The sequence below is a fragment of the Chionomys nivalis genome, chromosome 7 (genome assembly GCF_950005125.1).
Source record: "Chionomys nivalis chromosome 7, mChiNiv1.1, whole genome shotgun sequence".
Taxonomy (NCBI): Eukaryota; Metazoa; Chordata; class Mammalia; order Rodentia; family Cricetidae; genus Chionomys; species Chionomys nivalis.
The window spans coordinates 45,666,872-45,686,488 of NC_080092.1; the positions used below are offsets into that span (position 1 = coordinate 45,666,872).

At 48.6% G+C, this 19,617-nt stretch overlaps 1 protein-coding gene across 1 annotated transcript in view; it reads right to left on the bottom strand.

Annotated features, from left to right (window-relative positions):
* Window positions 1–2,900: 2,900 nt before the first annotated feature.
* LOC130876709 (protoheme IX farnesyltransferase, mitochondrial) overlaps window positions 2,901–19,617 on the bottom strand; it is a 113,826-nt gene continuing 97,109 nt past the window's right edge. Inside the window, exons 6-7 of the mRNA XM_057773271.1 lie at window positions 14,200–14,432; window positions 2,901–4,844 (exon numbers count right to left, since the gene is read on the bottom strand). Of these exons, the coding sequence (XP_057629254.1) occupies window positions 4,438–4,844; window positions 14,200–14,432 (640 nt within the window). The 3' untranslated portion in view covers window positions 2,901–4,437. The remainder of the gene's footprint in view (window positions 4,845–14,199; window positions 14,433–19,617) is intronic.

Here is a 19,617-nt window from a genome sequence, read left to right on the forward strand (position 1 = left end):
ATAGCCTCTGCAGGGAACTGCACACACATTTGCACATATAGACAAACACATGCATGCGTAATTAAAAATTAAACAAATCCTTAATAAAAGGTATTTCTATTGGGTGTTAGATCCCATTTTTATGTTTGAAAAGAAAAACTGACCCAGGATAAAAAGTGGAGACTGCCTTTAATCCCAGCAGAGGCAGGGGCAAGCAGATCTCTGTGAGTTTGAGGTCAGCCTACGCTACAAAGTGAATTCCAGGAAAGCCAGGGCTACACAGAGGACCCTGACACTCTCTCTCTCTCTCTCTCTCTCTCTCTCTCTCTCTCTCTCTCTCTCTCTCTCTCTCTCCCTCTCCCTCTCCCTCTCCCTCTCCCTCTCCCTCTCTCTCTCACGCACACACACACACACAGAAAAAGTAAAATCCTCTCATGGCTAAAGTCTTTCAAAAATCAGAGTCAAAACGTGTGTGTGTGTGTGTGTGCGCACGCGCGCGCGTGTGCGTTCACGTGTGACAGAGTCAGAGAGCATGCACATGCGTGAGATGGTGCCCTGTGGAGGTCTGAGGTCAACCTTAGGTGTTTGTTTGAGACAGGATCTCTTGTTAACCACCCAAACACTGCGTATGCCTGGCTAGCTGGTCTGCGGGCCTCATTTGTGTCCCATCTTACAGTAACACTGCTTTACACACGGGCTCTGGGGGATGAAGTCTTCATGCTGTGTGCAGGAAGACACTTTACCCACAGAACCACCTCTCTTCCTTGAAATTCCGTTTACTCTTCACTGATGGGTTCATTAAAACAAAAGGAAGGTGTCAGAATTTTCTCAATCAAAAGCAATATAGAGGGGATGGAGAGATGGCTCAGTAGCTAATAATTTATCTGTTTTTCCAGGGAACCTCAGCTTTAGGGATGTGATGCTGTTCCCTCATCTCCTCAGGCACCTGAACACATCTGCCTCCCTCCCTCCCTTCCTCCATGCTATACACACATACACAAAAATTTAAAATAGTTTTTTTTGCTTGTTTGTTTATAGACAGAATTTCTCTACGTAGCCTTGGCTATCCAAGAACTAGGTCTGTAGACCAGGCTGGCCTCGAACTTACAGAGCTCCACCTGCCTCTGCCTCCCGAGTGCTGGATTAAAGGTGTGCAGCAACTGCCTGGCTTTAAAAACACGTTTTAAAAAGGAAGATAAAATTCTGCTCAGTTTACAATGGGATTGCGCCTCAGCAAACTTGTGAAAAATAAGCTGAAAATGCAGAAAGTGCACGGGGTCTCCCCACAGGACTGTGGCTGACCACTGCCCGGCACCCTAACAGTCTGGCTGCACACTGGCAGCCCTGGGAAGGCTCAAGTTCACAGTTCCCTGTGAGCTAGTGTGCACCATGTCCACACTGCAGCGCAGCTCCACGTCCCCAGCCCACCATGTCATCCAAGTGCGATGGCACAGAATAACATTAGCATGAGTTTGCTTTCTACTACAAGTGTTTCACACTGGGTGGTACCTGAATCACATAACAGGCCACTCTGTGGCCCCAGGACTAGGGAGTATCAACACAGAAAGTTCTGGGTCTGGGGAGGTGGGAAAATACCTGCTTACATATAAGCCCAGCCTTTCAGATTTTAGTCTGAGTCCCCGAGGACTATTCTGTTCATGTTGCCAGGGCCTCGGAGAGATCTCTAGTGGGCAGGATCCTTACACTGGACTGCAGAACATTTGAAAGCAGAGAAGGCAGGAAGGCCTGGCAAGAGCCCTGAAGGCTGTGGGAGCCATGGCATCTGGTGGGTGGGACACCCTGAGCACAGGGAGCCCTCAGCAGCCCACAGGGTATGGGGCTCAGCGTGGGAGACAGTGCCAAGCACACTGGAGAGGACGATGATGAACTCTGAGTGTCAAGAAATCTAGTCACACCTCTGTGATACCCTGAGGAGGACAGGATGGAAGACTAATGGTCTGAAGGCAGCTGGGAGAGACTGGAGGGTTTGGGGAGATGCTGGGTGTGAAGGCGTGTGTTAGCATTCCAGAGCTGTTAAGAACTGTGGCTGAGACAATCAAGAAGAAAGGCTGATTTGGCCCACAGAGCTGGAGTTCTCAGGTTCTGTAAAGGCAGCTAGCTGGTCCTGATGACAGTAGGTGGCAGATGAATGCTGCTACCTCACAACCATGGAAGGGATTGATAGGAAGGGGCTGGGGTCCTACCATCCCTTCAAGGGCTCCCAGAAGGCCCCTTACTAGGCCCTGTGTTTTAGAGAATCCATCACTCATCCCTGGGCCACATGAGACCCTGTCTCAGAACTACCATCACAACGAAACCAAACTGGAAGAACGAAAGCCATTCAGACCCAAAAGAGAAGGGTGGTTGATAAAGGAATAGGAGTTAGGGGAGGTGATGGCCACAGTGCACAGCCAGACAGGGAGTGAAGGGCATTATTACTATTGTATAATATATATCACTGTTGTATAATGTTATTATTTACTGTACTTACATTCCAAAAATCACCAAATCTCAAACATCCTTATTTTACAGTGATGACCATTTGAGGCAATGGTTATGCTAACTCGTTCCACCTTGGATTCACAAATCCGATCCCTGTTCTCTCTAGGTAGATACGAGTCTAATTTGTCAATTTACAGTCAGGAAAAACTGAAGAAGGAAATATCGACCTGCTGTAGTCATGGGGCTAGCTGCTGGAGGTGGGCAGCCTGGTGTAGCAGAGGGCTAGCTGCTGGAGGGGGGCAGCCTGCTGTAGCAGAGGGCTAGCTGCTGGAGGGGGGCAGTCTGCTGTAGCAGAGGGCTAGCTGCTGGAGGGGGGCAGCCTGGTGTAGCCGTCTGCCAGCTGCTGGAGGGGGCAGCTGGGGCGGAACCCTGTGGGGCCTGGGAGCAACAACTGGACGCACGCTCTTGCTTATGTAACTGTTTTATTGGGAGGAGGAGAATCAACACTTCACAGACTTAGAGGCTGCAACAAATCACAGATGCCCTTTGCAGACATCCCCATTTCGTTCCCACAGTAACCAGCCAGGACACAGCCAGGAGGTAATATTACAATAGGCAGAAAGAGGTACCAGAGTGCTGAGTCACTCTAGATGCAAACTTACCCCACCCCACCCCACTTTTTCTTTTTTTTCTTTTGGGGGGTTGGGGTGCTTGAGATCAAACCCTGAGCCTAGAGCATGGCTAAGCAAGTGCTCTGCCTTTGGACCACAGGCCATGCCTTCCACATTTTTGAGAGAACAGTCCAAATTCAAGAACTGTTTTCAAGTGGCTTAAACCCCTTGAGGGAATCCCGACAGGGCACAGCACCCTGGGAGACGGAGGAACTCAAACACCTTGCCAAGCTCCACAACTTTAAGGCAACAGGCCTCTCTGTGGACCTGGAGGGGTACACATAAGACTGAAGACTTATAGGTGACTGCATTTTGTATCAGAGGCCATGAATTCTCAGGACTGGACCCATGGCCACTAGGGGCCCACCTGGCCCTCTCTGAATCCCACTGGACACATAGAGGAGAATTTCTAGACTCAGGAGGCACTAGAGCGAAAATGCTGTTTACACAACAGTGGTAAGAATGAGCACAGAATGACTGTTGGCCCAGCTCACTCTCTTTTCCATGAAGTCCCAAGAAGGTCATCAGCAAAATTCTGACAGCCAGACACCACGACAGTGGCATTGTGGCGGGTTCAGTGCCCGAGGGGTTCTGGGATCATGTCAAGTGACACCCTTCCAGAAAGAAATGTTCAGACCGTGCTTACACTTCAAAGTGAAGGATGAAGGCGCCATGTACTTCCGGGTGTTTCTGAAGTCCTGCTGTGGGGTGGGGATGGGGGTGATGGTAGGTGCTGGCTGTGCAGTCTGGGATGAATGCTACAGGCAACCGTTTGGAATCCTCACTCCCTATGTTCTGTTACTTGATGGGATATGTGGTCGAGAATGCTGGTAGGAGAGAGCTAGTCAGGCCCTGTCTCCATGGCAGAGACGGGGTGCTGTAGCCACAGTAAGTACTCTTCTGAGGCAGCCTGTGGGAGCCTCAGGATACAGAACTATAGAGTCTGGGTTCTAAGCACCCAGCTGTCTGACCAATGGCCACCATGGCCTTCAGGTGGTGAGTATGTGTGTATGCGTGTGTTGGGAAGGGGAAGATGTGCACAGATGTCATGTGGGCGAGAGGACACAGGGCTGGAGGGAAAGATGCATAAAGACCTTCAAGGAGAAAAATATTCTCTTTTGTATTAACTCACTATGCCAGTCCCTTCTTATTTGGGGGGCAGTTTGGATATTAATATAAAAAGAACCGTTAAGTGATGACATAGCACCCGTCGATCTGACACCAGCTAACACCATTTCTCCGTATGCAGGCCAGAATCACCAAAACACACTCCCACTGGCCCAGGCAGTGCTCTGCATTCGCCTGCACATGTCTGCTCTCACGTTCCCCACACGCCAGCTAGCTTTCAGCTTGGAGCCTCTCCTTTGTCCCCCTCCCGACCTGGCCGCTGCTTACAGGTGAGCATGAGCAGCAAAAGCAGCGGCAGGTGCCACAGGCTGCAGAAGAACAGTTTCCTCGAGCTCCGGCGGTCTGCATCCACGTAGAAGCGGAAGCCGAGGTAGGAGATGTACAGGTTGATGGGGAGGGAGATGATAGGGAAGGCCCACGTGGTGACGTCCAGTACGGGGGCAGCAGTCGACAGAGCAATCAGGGCCAGGCAATGGCGCAGTGCCACACGCCGGCAGAGGGCTGGGTGCGTGACCGACACCATGCAGTAGCCTCCCCGGGAGTAGTCTTCGCGGAGGCCCCAGCTCAGGGCGTTGAAGTGGGGGAACTGCCAGGAGTACAGGATCCCGCCCAGAAGGAGTGCGCCTGTGCAGAAGGGTGGGAGAAAGAGGCCTGGTCAGGTGCCAGCAGAGATTTCCAAAGGAAGGTTCTCTTGGTCCCAAAGTCCTGCTGGACTTTAGAGGTCTGTGTCCACCTGACCAGCAACTCACATCTCTGTCCTCTCAGTGTGCTTTCTAGTGCTCTGCTAAAACATCACGACCAAAGACAACATTAGGAAGAAAGGGTTTGTTTCTGCTTGTAATTCTCATGTACAGTTTGTTACTGAGGGAAGCTGGAGCAAGAGCATAAGGAGGAGCCTGGAGGCAGGAAGTGAATGAAGCAGAGACCATGGAGGAACAATGCTTAGTGGCTTGCTCAACCACTTTCTTATATAATCCAGGAAGGACTACCTACCTTCCCAGAGGTGGCACTGCTCCTGATAGGCTGACCCTACTATATTAATCATTAATTAAAAAAAAAAAAAGCCCCAACAGAACAGCTTACAGGTCAAACTGATAGAGTTACTTTCTCAGTTGTGGCGCCTCCTCCCAGATACTCTTATCTTGTGCCAACTTGACATAAACTACCTAGGGCACCTTCTTTGTTCTCCTCTCCGCCTTACTCAGCCTGGTAGGCAAGTCGGGAGGTGCGGGTCCTCTGCCTTAGGTGGGATGGGGAGTGGATTAGTGCAAGCCACCTGCTGCCCCTCATGCTTCCCAACACTGTGACATGAGGGGAGTCAGTACTGAGTCTAGTCCTGACTCTAGGTTGGAATCCATAGCTAGGAGAGGAGCATGGGATCAGTGTCACTGCTTAGAGGCCACTTAGGCCTGCTGGCCTCCCCTCCTAGGAAAGGTTTGCTTCCCTGTGGGGCAACTAGAATACCCTGTTCACACTGACACAGAACTGAGCATGCGTCTGGGCCACTGCTGAGACTCTGGCTTCTATCTGTGTACCTTCTTCACCGGTGGACAACCTGGGCTTCCAGGATGCCATTCCCCAGAGCCCAGCACAGTAGGAAACTAACACAGAGTGTGTTAACAGGCTCAAAATAGGACAGTGCCATACAGGCGATAGGACTGCTCAGATAAAGACTTCCTCTGCGCAGATTATGGCCCTGACCCAACTAACTGGATTGCAAACACCCTCTGATCCTGGGAATAGCCCCAGTGTATCTGGAACAGCAGAGGCTGGAGTGGGAAAAGCGGAGCTACAAGAGGGGGTTGGAGAGGCATCTGGAAACCAGGATAGAGTGGTCTCCCCACAGCACAGTGAGGAGAGTGGACTTGGTGGGGTGGGGACTATGAGGAAGCAGAGGGTTTGGAAGAGAGCAGGGAGCTGGACACCCATGAATGCGTTCATGGCAGAGAAATGGAGTCTTATTTTTGGTCATTTTTAGATTGGCCATGCTTATTTGCCGCCCAGTTAGAATGCATTGCGGCTAACCGATCCAGCTACCATGGAAATGAACTACACGTGCTAACACAACCTACATGTCATTACCATCCCCTTATAAACGAGAAGGTCTATAGCAGCTCCCTTTATCCATGGCTTCAGCTGCAGTCCAGAAATATTAAATGGAAAACAACAGAAATTACTGATGTATAAGTTTTTTTATTATTTTATGTGTATAGGTGTTTGGTCTTTCTGTCCAGATGTATGTCTGTATGCCCCTTGCATGCCAGGTGTCCACGGAGACCAGAAGAAGCCATCAGAGCCCCGGGACTGGAATCACAGCTGGTTGTGAGAAATTACAGATGGTTGTGAGTTGCTATCTGGGTGCTGGGAATCAAACTCAGGTCTTCTGGAAAAGCAGCCAGTGCTCTTAACTGTTGAGCCACGTCTCCAGTCCAATAATAACTAAAATTTAAATTGTGTGTGTTTCTGAGTACTGTAATGAAGCCTCACACAGTCCGCTGAAGCTCGCCTACAGTGTGAACCATCACTTTGTTCAGGGTGTCCATAATGTCTATGCTACCTTCCCATTAAGCATTTAGCAATTAATCTCAGCAAGTTTCCTGACAAGGGTATGGTAGGGCAAGGCATGATCTGAGGCTTCAGATATCAACCTGTGTTGTTGGGGGTTCTTAGAAGCATTTCAAGGAGGGGCAGGGAAAACTGGAATCAGCATGGCCCAGTGATTCTTGGCAGTACTGCATGCAACCAGACTGGGGTGAGGGGCAGGAGTGGGGCAGCTGGGATCAGTATGACCTGGTGATACCTGGTACTATGGATGCAATCAGATACATGCTTTATGAAATTGTTCCTACAGGATGCCCAGTAGACCCCTTCCCATATGAAGGGTACCCAAGGGGTACCTGCTGGAAATAACAACAGAGACACTTTCTTGTTCATTAAGATAAGGTCCTAGTACCTGTTTCAGTGACAAACAGAGGACACATCTGAACAGGAAGTCCTTTTGGGGATTTAGAAGGCAGGGAGGGAAGGCGGGGGCACCCAGTTGCAGCTGAAGGAGCAAACGGTGAAGGACCTAGGGTGGGCTCAAACTCAAAACAATCCTCCCGAGTGCCAAAATTACAAGCACATGCCACCATGCCTGACTTCTTTTTAAATGAGTGTTCTCATTTTCTTAGACCTACCTGGGAGAAACATCCACGTTCTTCCCTTTAATCACAGTAGAAATCTATGGAGCGGTCATGCAGCGGTGGGTGTGACTCTCTAGAGCATATCCAGGCATCCAGCACATGGCTAATCCCCCTGCTTATGTGGAAGGCAGAGAAGAGCATCCACTGCGCATGTACGGACACTGTCTGAACCAATCCTGCTCTCATAAACGTCTCCTCAGTGACACTTGGGGAGATTTTCTAGCTCTCTTCAAAATTTCTATTTTTCTATAAAAAAGAGACTGGGGGAGCCTCTCCCCATTTCCACCTCTGCCCAAGTCCAGAGATGCTCTTTTACCCCTGGCCTTGGGAAGGATAAGAACCCGCTGCAGTGACAGTTGGGTTGGGTTTGGTCCTCGCTAAACGTGGCCCATGAAGCTCATCTGTTGCATTGCTGGTCACACTGGGACTTTCAGGGCTGGAGAGTTGTGGAAGCTGGCAGAAGTAGAGCTGGACCAGACCTTCATGGTCACAGGTTTTAAAGCCTTTCTTTGGAGGACTAACACAAAGGCACTTGTCAAGTGGTCGGCTTTCCTGCAATAGACTTCTACAGAGAGGCAGATAAGGGGTGCAGGATGTGGGGCCAGTTTATCAACTGCACAGGAGAGACAAAAGGCCCAATTAAAGGTCCTCTGGAAACAGGAAGAGTGGGCATTTGCAACTTGGAGAATTCTTTGCAAGGAACTTGGGAATGATGGAGAGGATGTGTGGCAGGAGTTTGGGGTTCTCTCTAACCTTGTGTGCATCCTACCTTCAAGCACAGCCATCAAGAGAAGCTGCTTTTGAAGGGAGAAAAGTAAAAAGCTTTGATTCTTCTTAGACTACCTCCCTAGAAGTTTGAGATTCTCTCCAGAATTCAAATTCCCTTAGCTCACGTCCCCAGTTCTTCTCAGCATCATCCTCAATGTTACTTCTTGTCACCAAAGCTAATTCTGTGGCATTCTGCACCAGGCACTGTGTGCATCTGCGGCTGTCCAGCCAAGGCCTACTCTATCCTCTCACCTAGGTGGTACTGGCTTGGTACCCTAAAAGTTAACACCAGGCACAGTCAACAGTGATATCAACAACACTTGAGCAAACACAGCTAGTCTGCAATTAGAGATGCAGATGTTGCTGCTAGGGCATCGACATCACACAGCCACTTTCCCAGCCTTTCTGCTTTATTTAATGTTGGACACTGGGTAGAGGGTTCTAAATATTGTTGCCTAATATTTCCACAAGTCTTCCTTATTTTATTTTGTATTTTAAAGACAGCGTTTATCAGTGGTTGTGGTGGTGCAAGTCTTTAATCTCAGGATCCAGGAGAGAGAGGCAGGCAGATTTCTGTGAGTTCAAGGCCAGCCTGGTTCACATAGTGAGATACTATCCCACCATCCCCCAAAAGAAGGAAAAAGATATGCTGTTTATCTTAGTTGTCCTGCACTCTCAGGCACTTAAGGTAACATCTCACAGGATCAGACACTCATTTTGGAGTCTGACGCAAGCAGAGGCAGGACTTTAGAGGAAATCTCTACAAAAGGCTTGGGTTCAATAGCACTGGGTATTTAGTAAGCCTTTCATACATATTTGTTGAATAAATGAGTGATTGAATTCCCTCTGGCTCTCCTCTCTCATCTGGGACTATAAGAGGTAAATAAAGTAGAAGGGGGCTTAAGGTTTTGCAGTTTACCAGGCGAGGTTAAAACAACTCACTCTTTTTGTTACTAAAGCCATCCATCTGCCAAGTGTCACCTCCTGATAAGAGTCCATTTCTGAGCCCTCATTTGTAACTGAATGTTGGCTGACATAATTAATGTTTACCGCACAACACCTGAATTACCAACCCGACTGTAACCATCATCACTGCAGAGACTGCAGGGAAGACTCCCAAGACAAGGGCTTTCTTTAGTTTAGGAAAGGGAACCCCAGCATCTTTAAGGAGAGGGGGAAGGGGGATGGGAAAGGGATCAAGCCTGAGATAAACAGTCTCTGGAGATAAACACTGCCGAGAGGCCTAATGTGTATGGCTCCAGGCCCCTGGCTGGTGGCCGGAATGTCAGCTGCCAGCCACTTATCTGACTAGCTCCCCAGGGACTCCTTCACTGGGGTTCCAGCAGGGTCATTTCTGTCACTGCCATCCCTGTTCCTCTGCATGTGGGACCAAACCAAGTGCTTCAGCTCCTAGGGCAGCAGGCAGCAGGTTAGCTCTGCGGACAGTGAGACAGCCTTCCTGAGTTCTAGCTGTCAAGCATTTCTAGTGTTTCCTGCTAACGGGACTTAAGCTTTATAAAAATTAATAAAATGAAGGCAGGATGATTAGATGGGGGGAGGAAAAGGCCACCTCTGAAGCCCAGGTAAAATCCCATCACAATGGCTCACTCTGTAGACAGAAGGGCTTTGTAAAAGGCAGGCATTTCCCGCGCACAGAAGCAGTTGGCTGCTGTGTCCTGACTGCCTTGATATGACAGCCACAAACAAAGCCATTGGCCTTGTGAACGCGAGAGAGCCGAGTGGTTTCCAGTCCTCCGGGAAGCTAGGAAATAGCAAGTATCAAGAACAACTGACGTTTGTTTAGCTTTCACAGTTCCTGCCTGCTAATGTGCTTAATCCTCTTCACCACCCCCAAATCCCACCTCACTTGTCCTGTGATGGACAACGGCCGGGCAGATCCAAAGCTCTCCAGGGACCTTCCTGACTGGGGCACCCTCAACACAAATTCTTTTCTACCATCTGGTCCAAAAAAAAAAAAAAAAAAAAAAAAAAAAAAAAATCAAAGCAGTTGTGGGAAAAGACTCAGCAACCCATGGGACATGATTCCCTCCATGTTTCCTGTCCTTCCCTTCTAGGCGAGGAGAGGCCAGGGAAACACTTCAGCGCCCAGCAGCCTATGAAGGGCATCACCCAGTGCTGTGGCCAGCACAGACACTACAGAAAAAACCATGCCACCAAGGGAGGAAGTGGGCTTCTGGATGTGGTCCTTACCTTTCTCTGTGGGTTACTGTGACATACAGCCCTCCACACCCGCCGCCATTTTCTTCATGCACGCCCTGCAGGTAGGGCTAGAGGCCTTCAGCCTCATGTACTGCCCAGCAGCTTCCTACCATCCTGACCTCCTCTACTGAGCCCAACTAATCTTTTGCGGAGGGAGGCATGGTCAGGGACACTAAAATGTTGCTGCTGGTTACGGTGGGCCCTGGTTCCCTGGGGGAGGGAGTGGGTGACAAAGGAATGGAAAATGTTCAGTCAATCTGCCTCCCTTCAGACAGCCTCTGTCTATCCCCACCTTGCTGGTATTAACAAGTTGTTCTTTCAGAGGGTGATCAGACTGATGCTTCACTGAAATGCTTGTAGGGTGAAACCCTGAACTGGGAGGACGAAGGGCAGAGTCGTGTAAGGAAGGGCAGAGGGTGTGCAGGGGTGGGTGTTGGAGGAGAGAGGCACATGGGCCTAGGGCAGTGGTGAAGGCAGGCTCTACAAACGCTCGAGTCTCCAGTACCCAGGAGAACCTGCTGCACTTCAAGACGGAGACAGGCCTGATCTCCAGAGCCTAGCACTTTGCTGGTTCAGTTGCCCCGGGGTCTCTAGTGTTTTTGACTGCACTATCAGTTCCTCTGCAGGGAGCCACTGAGGGTACCATCTGCCCACACTGCACTACCCCAGCTCTCAATATGCTCACATCAACTGGCCTCTAGTCTTCCTGAACTCATGTGGAAAGGTGTGAGCCCACGCCCTCAGCAGACACTCGCTAAAGCTTGTCCATCGCTAAGTAATGTCTGTCTGCCTCTCCTAGGAGAAGCTCAGACATGACTTCCACGAGCATAGGAGTTTGAGTAGTTTTGTATCTCTCAAAGCCAAGCACACATAGGCCTCAACACCTGCACGATGAAGTGACTATGGGCACTAGTTTGGCAGGATGGTAGACAGGCAGTTGCCTGGTCTCCCAGCTGCTCTTGCTTCACTAATTCGACACCCACTTCATCTCCCATTTCCTCTTCCTGTAAGTGTGGTGTTCCAAGGCCTGCCACTCCTGACTTCTCTGAAGTCACTACTCTGTGAGGTTCAAAGATGAAATGGAGTTCTACACAAGAAAGGAAAGCGTTTGCCATTTCCCCCACAGAAAAGCTCCTTCCACCCATCTGTATCCCATCCATATCTCAAGAGCAGAACCCTGGCGGTCGCCAACCTCTGTAGATAACACACCACTGTCTGTACAGCTTGAACCATCGGCCCCGCGCTCTAGGTACTTCTGAGGTCCTTAAGGCTAGATCTTTTCGGGATTCTGTCTTTGTGAATTTGAAGAGTGTGGTTCTTGGAGCAGGGGCATCAGCAGCACCTGGAAACTTGTTACATGTGACATTCGAGGCTGTCTGAGCTGCATGCTCAGAGGCCCAGCAGCATCTTGAAAAAATGGATGGGCAATGAGTTGTGAATCAGTGCTTTGGTTTAGCAGAACAGGGACAGGTCCATACCGCACCCATTGTTAAAAGAACACACACATCAAGGAGTGGACATGGCTTGAGGAAGACAGTCTTTGCTTCTAGGCAGTGCTTTCTGAGTGAGCTTCCTGGCAGAAACTCTTCTACCTTCATAGTGATGTGACGAACACTGAAGATAAACGAAAGGTTTCTCGTAGCTCACAATTCAGACCATCTGCCCAGTCATGTTGGACCCGGAGGAGGCAGTACATGAGGGAAGCAGGCATGTGGCAGAGGAGGCTGCTCACTTAGAGCAGTCAGAAAGAAAAATGAGGCCCTGGCCCCTGTAAGGATGTATTCAAATGACCCACTTTATCCAATTCTGATCCACTTTCTCTTAAAGCTCCCATCACATCTCAGTGTTGCTGCCACTGGAGACCAAGCCTTTCAACCTTAAACATTTTAAGGGACATGTCAGATTCAAACCTTAAACAAAGTATGGCAGCTACGAACCAAATGTGGCTCTGGACACCTGAATGATAGCTAGTGGAACTGAGGAAATTTAAATTTATTTGATTTAAAAATTAAACAGCCATCCACGGTTAGCAGCTACCATCCTCAACAGGGCAGGAGATGACTAAAGTGCATTGACTGAATTGCAGTCAACTTAGTTCCTGAAAAGCCAGCAATGAATACTTTACCACACCCCTCCCAGATTCTCTCCTCTGAAAGACAGACAACTGCTTGTTGATCTGCTCATTCTGCTCTCGGCTCTGTTGGATGAATGCTTCATACATGGAGCTATTCCTACCTTTTCTGGACAGACCCCTTAAGGGTTAGGTACATGATGTATCTTTTTCCTGTCTGAAAGTGTTTTGCAAGGTTGGCCTCAAACTTGTGGTCCTTCTTCCCCAGTCCCCTGAGCAGTAGGGTTACAAGAATCCAAGACAAAGAACAGAAGTCAGTGTCGAGAATTGACAGGAGAACTTCTCTTGGTGGCTTCAGAAATCTTCTGTCTCATACTGGGTTCTGTATCATTTTCCAGACACCTGCGTACTCTTTGTAAACAAGGTATGCCTGGCCCCTCAGCCACCCATCACTAACAAGTCTGTATACAATTAAATTTTGGATTATAGAAAGACCATGTAGAACTCAGGTCACCAGACTTGTTGGCAAAAGCCTTTACCTGATGGCACAGTTGCTGGGCTTTTAACTTTGGATGTCCCAGCTCCTATAACTACACGTCTTTCTCATACAAATGACTTAATCTGGTGTGGCAGCACTGGTCCGACTATAGTAACAACACATCTGTCCTCAGAACTCCTCCACAAAGAGAGACCATCATAAGTATAAGACGAGAAGACTGGGAGAAAGGTCAGGCTCAGGTCTGGGGTCAGCAGCAAATAGGGGCTGGCCCAGCTCTTGCTTTGCAGCCCTTTGCTTCTGCTGCTGCTTCCCACGTGGATGAGGCTCGAGCTGGGTTTATCACAGAGCAAAGGAGCACGTAAGCTTTAGAACGCTGTATTTATACATTCATTAAAACCCACCACTTACAGGATATTAAAACCATTTTCGGAGACGATCATGGCAAAGGTGTAATCACATTTATGCATTTGCCAAATCAGAGTGTATGAGCTTTTATGAAAAGTCTCAGAAATGTGGCTTACAGGGCAACGGTTTATGGCCAACTGCCTTTTGATCTCTCATGTGAAAAATATGTACTTACATAGATTGCAGGAAACCTCACCACTTCCTTCCTAAGTGTCGGTCAAAACACTAATTACTTGACTAATCAGACTGTGACGCTCCCCTCACAGATGGTAAAATGAGCTATTTTCACCCCACAAATCCAGTTGTGACACACCACCGAAAAAATGGAGACCCACTGAATGGTTTTACTGTAGACAGCATGAACAATTTAAGCAAACCATGTAAAAGTAAATGAGGAGCTAATGAAGATAATCTGTCCTTTCACAAGGAAAATGAGCCTACTCCAGGAGGAAGGAAGGAGGCCCGTCAGATAGGTGACACGGCTTCAACAGGGAACAGCAGGCCAGTTCCACATCCCTTCCCCAAAGACTGGGCCTTCAGGTGATCTGATTTTATCACCTTTTCAGGGCTTTTCCTCACTTTACCTGCAGTCACAGGCCTCCTGTTTTCTCTTAAGTCTTCCCTAGGTCTCCCATGTCAGGATGACACGGGACTGCCCCATAAATACATTTGTCGTAGGAATTACTGGAGTGAAATGGAACTGCAGCAAGCCCCATGGAGACCCGACTGGTGAGTGCTGAGTTCACTTTTGGAAGACTCATGAACTCTTGCATCTGGCTCTCACCAGCCTGACTGTGGAGAAAAGCCAGTGTTGCGCCAGGAGACACTCACCAGCATCAAGGCTTCCAGTTGCGGCCGTCCAGCCCATGACAGGGGGGATGGCTCCAACCACGGCTCCAACCCAGGTATTGGCGATGCTGATCCTCTTCAGCGGTGTGTAACAACAGGTGTATAGGAAAATGTTGAAGACCCCCAGGGCTCCTGTGAGTGGATTCACTCCCCAGGTCAGCAGGGCCACTCCTGGCACAGCACAACAGGTGGCAAAAGACACGGCTAGCAACGGGCTGGAAGAGAGCAGAGGACACAGTGAATACATTCCTCTTAGCTCTGGCCTGCAGCCCAGAGCCTGCACTAATCAGGAGCCAGCATCTTCACATCCCCTGACTGTGATGGGACCTTCTTCCCGGTTGTGAGGAGTCTTTCTGAGACCGTAAAGAAGCCCAGGGAGGAGGTGGTGCCCCTTGCATTCCTCATCTGCAGGTCTCCATCACTCATCTCTTCTTTAGGGCGACTCTTCCGGGCTCTATTCTAACTGTTACTAAATAAGGGACAGATGTAAACAATAAAACAAGTTCTGGACAAAGACAGGATCCCTTCCAGAAGACATTCTACTCATTTGCTTGCACTTTAAAGTGTCCCCAGATCAATGATCCCAAACAGCAAAGACTGCCCCAGGGAATCTGCACGGCATGATCTTCAGTAAATTACAAGTTTTAGGCCCTGTAATCCCATGACATCAATCGACACCAGGGCTGGTGCAACTGCCAATGATGTAACCTGGTTTGTGACTATGATTCTCAACAAGAGGTCACAGAGGGCTATGCGTGTAAAAGAACATTCTACAATGTGAAAAACTTTGTGGGTATGGAAAAGTGTGACCAACTGGTTCCTGCTTATATACACAGTTATTTTCTCTCAGGGGATCAATATAGGTCACTCAAGACTGTTTTCTCTGCAAAAGCTACAATTCAACTCCCAAGAAATTCATGACCCACGCAACTACAGGGGCCACAAAATGCTTCATGAGAAGTTCTAGTCACCAGTTAGCAGCTTCTAGAGGGTTCTGGTTTAAAAAATGTCATTTCTCGAAGGGATGCAATCAATTGAGATAACACCTTTCTGTTGCCAAGGCTGCAGTGTGCTCCCACTGAGGAGAGATGCTCTGGACTGTCAGTTGGGCCCTCTAAGAAGGACTAACTTGCAGAATGATGCTGAATTTGAACTCAGTCTCCCCCAGCCCCAGAGGAGATGGGAGTGGAGAAGAAGGATGGCCCAGCAGCTCCCTCTCCCTCTCACTTAGCTGGCCTTCTTTCCACCCAGAGGCTGTGGTCTACCCTGCCTGGAAGGTGGGCAGAGCAGAATGGGGTTTTCAGGAAAGTGGGAGCACATACGGACATGTGGCCATCATAAGGTAACAGAAGAGCCATGGCTTTCACTAAGACCTAGGTGCAGACCCCATGGCCAATGACTCCTGAAATACTCAGGCACCCTCAGTCTTTTCTTCCATTTGTCCGTCCATCACCCCCATCCCCACAATTCCCCTGACCTACTGTTTCTGCTCCTGCTGGGAAAGGTTCTGAAAACACACAGCTCAGACCATTTCAAGAGGATGGTTTACTATTGCAGCACCTGGCTAGACGTGATCTCCAGCCTGTATCTCCTGTGTTCTTGAACTTACTGCCCACCTTTAGCTCCCCATGGGGACACATGTCTTTCCTTCTCACATGGCGGTGACAAGACCTCAGATTGCCTCCACCTCTCTCCCATTTCAGAAGTGGCTGCCCTTTGTTTTTAAAGACACACTTTGCACTTCTGCTTTGACTCATTTTCCTGCCTAATCTCTTTTATTTTTTTAGTATTTTATGTGTGTGCTTTGTACTTGAAGAGGCCAGAAGATTCAGATCCCCAGGAACTGCAGATGGCTGTGAACCACTATGTGGGTGCTGGAAACAAAACTAGGGTCCTCACCAAGAGCACAGAGAACTCCTAGCTGCTGAGTCATCTCTCCACACCCCCACACTATTTGTTAAATCTTATTGTCTCCCTACTCCACACATCCTCAAATAGATGTGTTTATCTCCCCAAGGAGATCCTGCTAGGCACATCATCTTCAAAGTGAAGATCTAGATGGAGTGCGACTCTAAACTGGACATGCACCTTCTATCTTCTCCATTCTGCAATTTCCCACTTGTCTCTATGCCTCAATTTCATTCCTGAAACAGACGTCTCTAAGTCCGGGACAAACACTGACTGACTTGGAACTGTCTGGAACTGTGGAGATCAAAGTTTAGGAAGCTGCCTAGGTGTTATCACACATGCTGAGAAAGGAGAGCGGAGGCAGTAAAAACCATGTAAGCATTCTAACAGTTTTCTTTCAGAAAGGTGGTTTCCAGTTTATGAGAACAGGTCTTCCCATACATGGGACTCCAAAAGGCTGGTTTTATTTGGGGCGGGAAAAATGTGGCTCATAAACATATTGATTTTTCCTGAATTGGCCCTTGTGTTTTTTGGAAAGAAAAAAAAAAAGGAAGAAGAAGAAGAGGGTTGTTCCAGTCGCCAAGGGCCGGGAAGCAGTTGGATTCAGGGTGTTAGCGCTATGAAAAGCCCTTTCAGAGACGCACACGTGAATTTAATTTATTGAGATAGGCAATTTGGGGTGGAAGTTTAGTTTCTGACCTGTGTTAGAATCACAGAAAATCATGAGGTTTGATCTTGGCATCTAAATCAATGTGCTCAGGGGCATGAATGAAAACCAAGCAGGTCGACAGGCTGCACAAACAAGAATGAAGATATTTACCCAGCATGCCCTGGGAAGCCCAGCACCAGGAGACAGTGCCCCAAGCGGCAAAGTTCACTGTCTTCGGGCTCATTACCCTCTTGTATTTCATTTTTTGCTAAAATTCTAATCATAAATGTAATGCACATTCAACTCAGAAAATTTGCAACTATAAAAAAAGAAAGAAATTCTAAATGAGTCCAAGATAGATAAGGTTTGCACCTCAGTCTTTTCTTGTGCTACAGTTATTTTGAAAGTAAATATGCAATTATGGTTTTGCTACTTCCTTAATTTCCTAAATCTTCGGATTCTCCATGTCACTACTTGGTTTACATCAGCATAGACGGTTAAAAAGTGGCTTACTCTATGGACATATGACAACTTAACCAACATACCCTTTTTGGATACAGTATTTTTACCATTTTAAAAACTCAGCTACTACTTGAATGAACTTCTCATGGAGACTTCTGCTCGTGGCTCCACTTGGGAGACCTTGCTGAGAGATGGCATGCACTATCCTGCTGCTTTAGAGCCAGCGGGCTCTGCTGTTGATGTGTACATTGGAAAGGTGCAAGGTATGACACCTGCGGCCAGTCTGACTGCACAGCGGTCACCCCCGCCAGTGGCACAGAAGAGCGCCCACCTCCATAATCTATATTAACACTGTGGATACGGCACTAAAAACAAAAGCAAAACCGAACCAAGAATTGCCAACAGGATAGATGGAAAACAGCATCATATGTCTCCAAAACAAATACCACAACCTCTCCCACAACAGCAACAAACAACAACAGAACCAGCTCCTACAATTAACACAGTATATTTGAGAGAGCATAGTATCTCCTCATTTTTCTGGTGAGAAATACACCCAGTGTAAGTAAAAGAACTTGAAGATAGTCCTGGGCTTGGGTTTATAGGCTGGTTCATTAATTGAATCTGGAGTGTCCCAGCGTGTCCGGGACACGCTGGTGGAATACCCTGCAGACCCTCACATTTCCTGGGTCAGCTCAGGTTTGTGGGACCTGTCGGTGGTGTGCAGTCTCCCATCTGAGCTCCTTGGGTTTTCCTCATTGTTCACCTCCTGCACCTCCTGGTAAAGCACAAAGAACAGCCAATGGCTGAAGTGCAGACACAGGCTGTAACACAGGACAGCGTGCTCGCTCTCCTGCTCCCTGCTGGCTGTATGAAACAGGGTGACATGGGGGTACCTACCTTAGTGAGGCACGATGGGAGGGCAGAGTGGAAATGTTTCAAGGAGGACATGAATCTATCTTATAGTGTTTACTTAATTATTTAATTAACGCTGGCATTAAAGGTGTGCGCTACCACATCTGAGTGAAAGGAAAGTTTATACTGGGAGCTGATGATGGATGAGGGAGTGGGACAAGGACAGAGCAGCAGAGAAGGCTCTGGGAGACAGCTAAGTGGGAGAATGGCAGAGAAGGCTCTGGGAGACGGCTAGGCTAAGTGGGAGAGTGGCAGAGAAGGCTCTGGGAGACGGCTGAGTGGGGAAAGTGCTTTCTCAAAGCCTGATGACCCGAGTTTAACCCCAGATCCCTTGGTGAAAGGAAACAACTCTTGAAAATTGAAAATTGTTCTCTGACTATCACACGTCCCATCACACACATACACACACGCACATACGCTGTCACACACACGCAAGCACACACACACACAAATACATGTAATTCTAAAAATTAAAAAAAAAGTATCCAATATAATTCTAGCACCAAAGGGTTACTGGCCTCTGAAACTTTGGAGGAAGAAGCAGGCAAGGAGAATGGTTTTGGGAAGAGAGAATATTGCTAGTGGCAACTGGGCCACGTCTTAAAGTTCTGTTCGCCAGGAAAGCGACAATATCACTGCGATGTTAAAGCTGTAGAAGCCTGGCACTTTCCGCTGTGTATGCGCTGTCAGGCCCAGAAAGGGCCACAAGCAGCAAGCAACAGACACCTATTTTTCACCTGGAAAAAGTCTTCTTTTCTCACCGTGTTAAACAGAACAATGACTCTGCTTACAAGATGAGAGTGAAGTAAGTATCACAGGTCACAGACTGAGGGCAGCCATTCCTGTGATTTCAGGCCAGCTACCCTGCACGCTGTCCCCTGGTCGCGCCGTTTAGCGACTGCTCAGGAAGCCCATCTGTAGCTCCCTTGCTTGAGGGTTCTACAGGTGCCTCCAACATGGAGATTAGGAGCTGACACGGGGTGTGGAACCACCTTCTTTTATTCCTGACTCACTCTATTCTGCATTTAAACTCTCCGTTTTTAAGCCTCCCTATTAGCGTTTTGCTCTTTACATGCTTTAATTCTCGAGCAGTTCATGTCCATGTGGAGCGTCACAGCTGGCTGCCCAGGGTAAGCTGAGGAGAAAGGCTCAGCAGGCCTCCTTGGGTTCCCCTGGGTGCACAGCCAGGAATGGGTTTCTGGGTCCACCCTCCACAGTGGTTCTGGTGTGGCTCGCAGATTAGAAGCAGTGGCATAACCTGGGAACCAGGTAAGACTCCAGCCAGGCTTGCTACAGGTCACAGACTATGCCTCACTGCCGACACAGTGCTGGCACTCACATGGCAAAGCCATACTTTCTGGGGGTACAGGAGCCACTAACCTCAGTGCTCACTGTGGCTGGCCAGGGCAGGTCACCCACCCACTTTAAGTGCCTCTCAACGTATGCCCCCTGACCTGTTCTAGCAG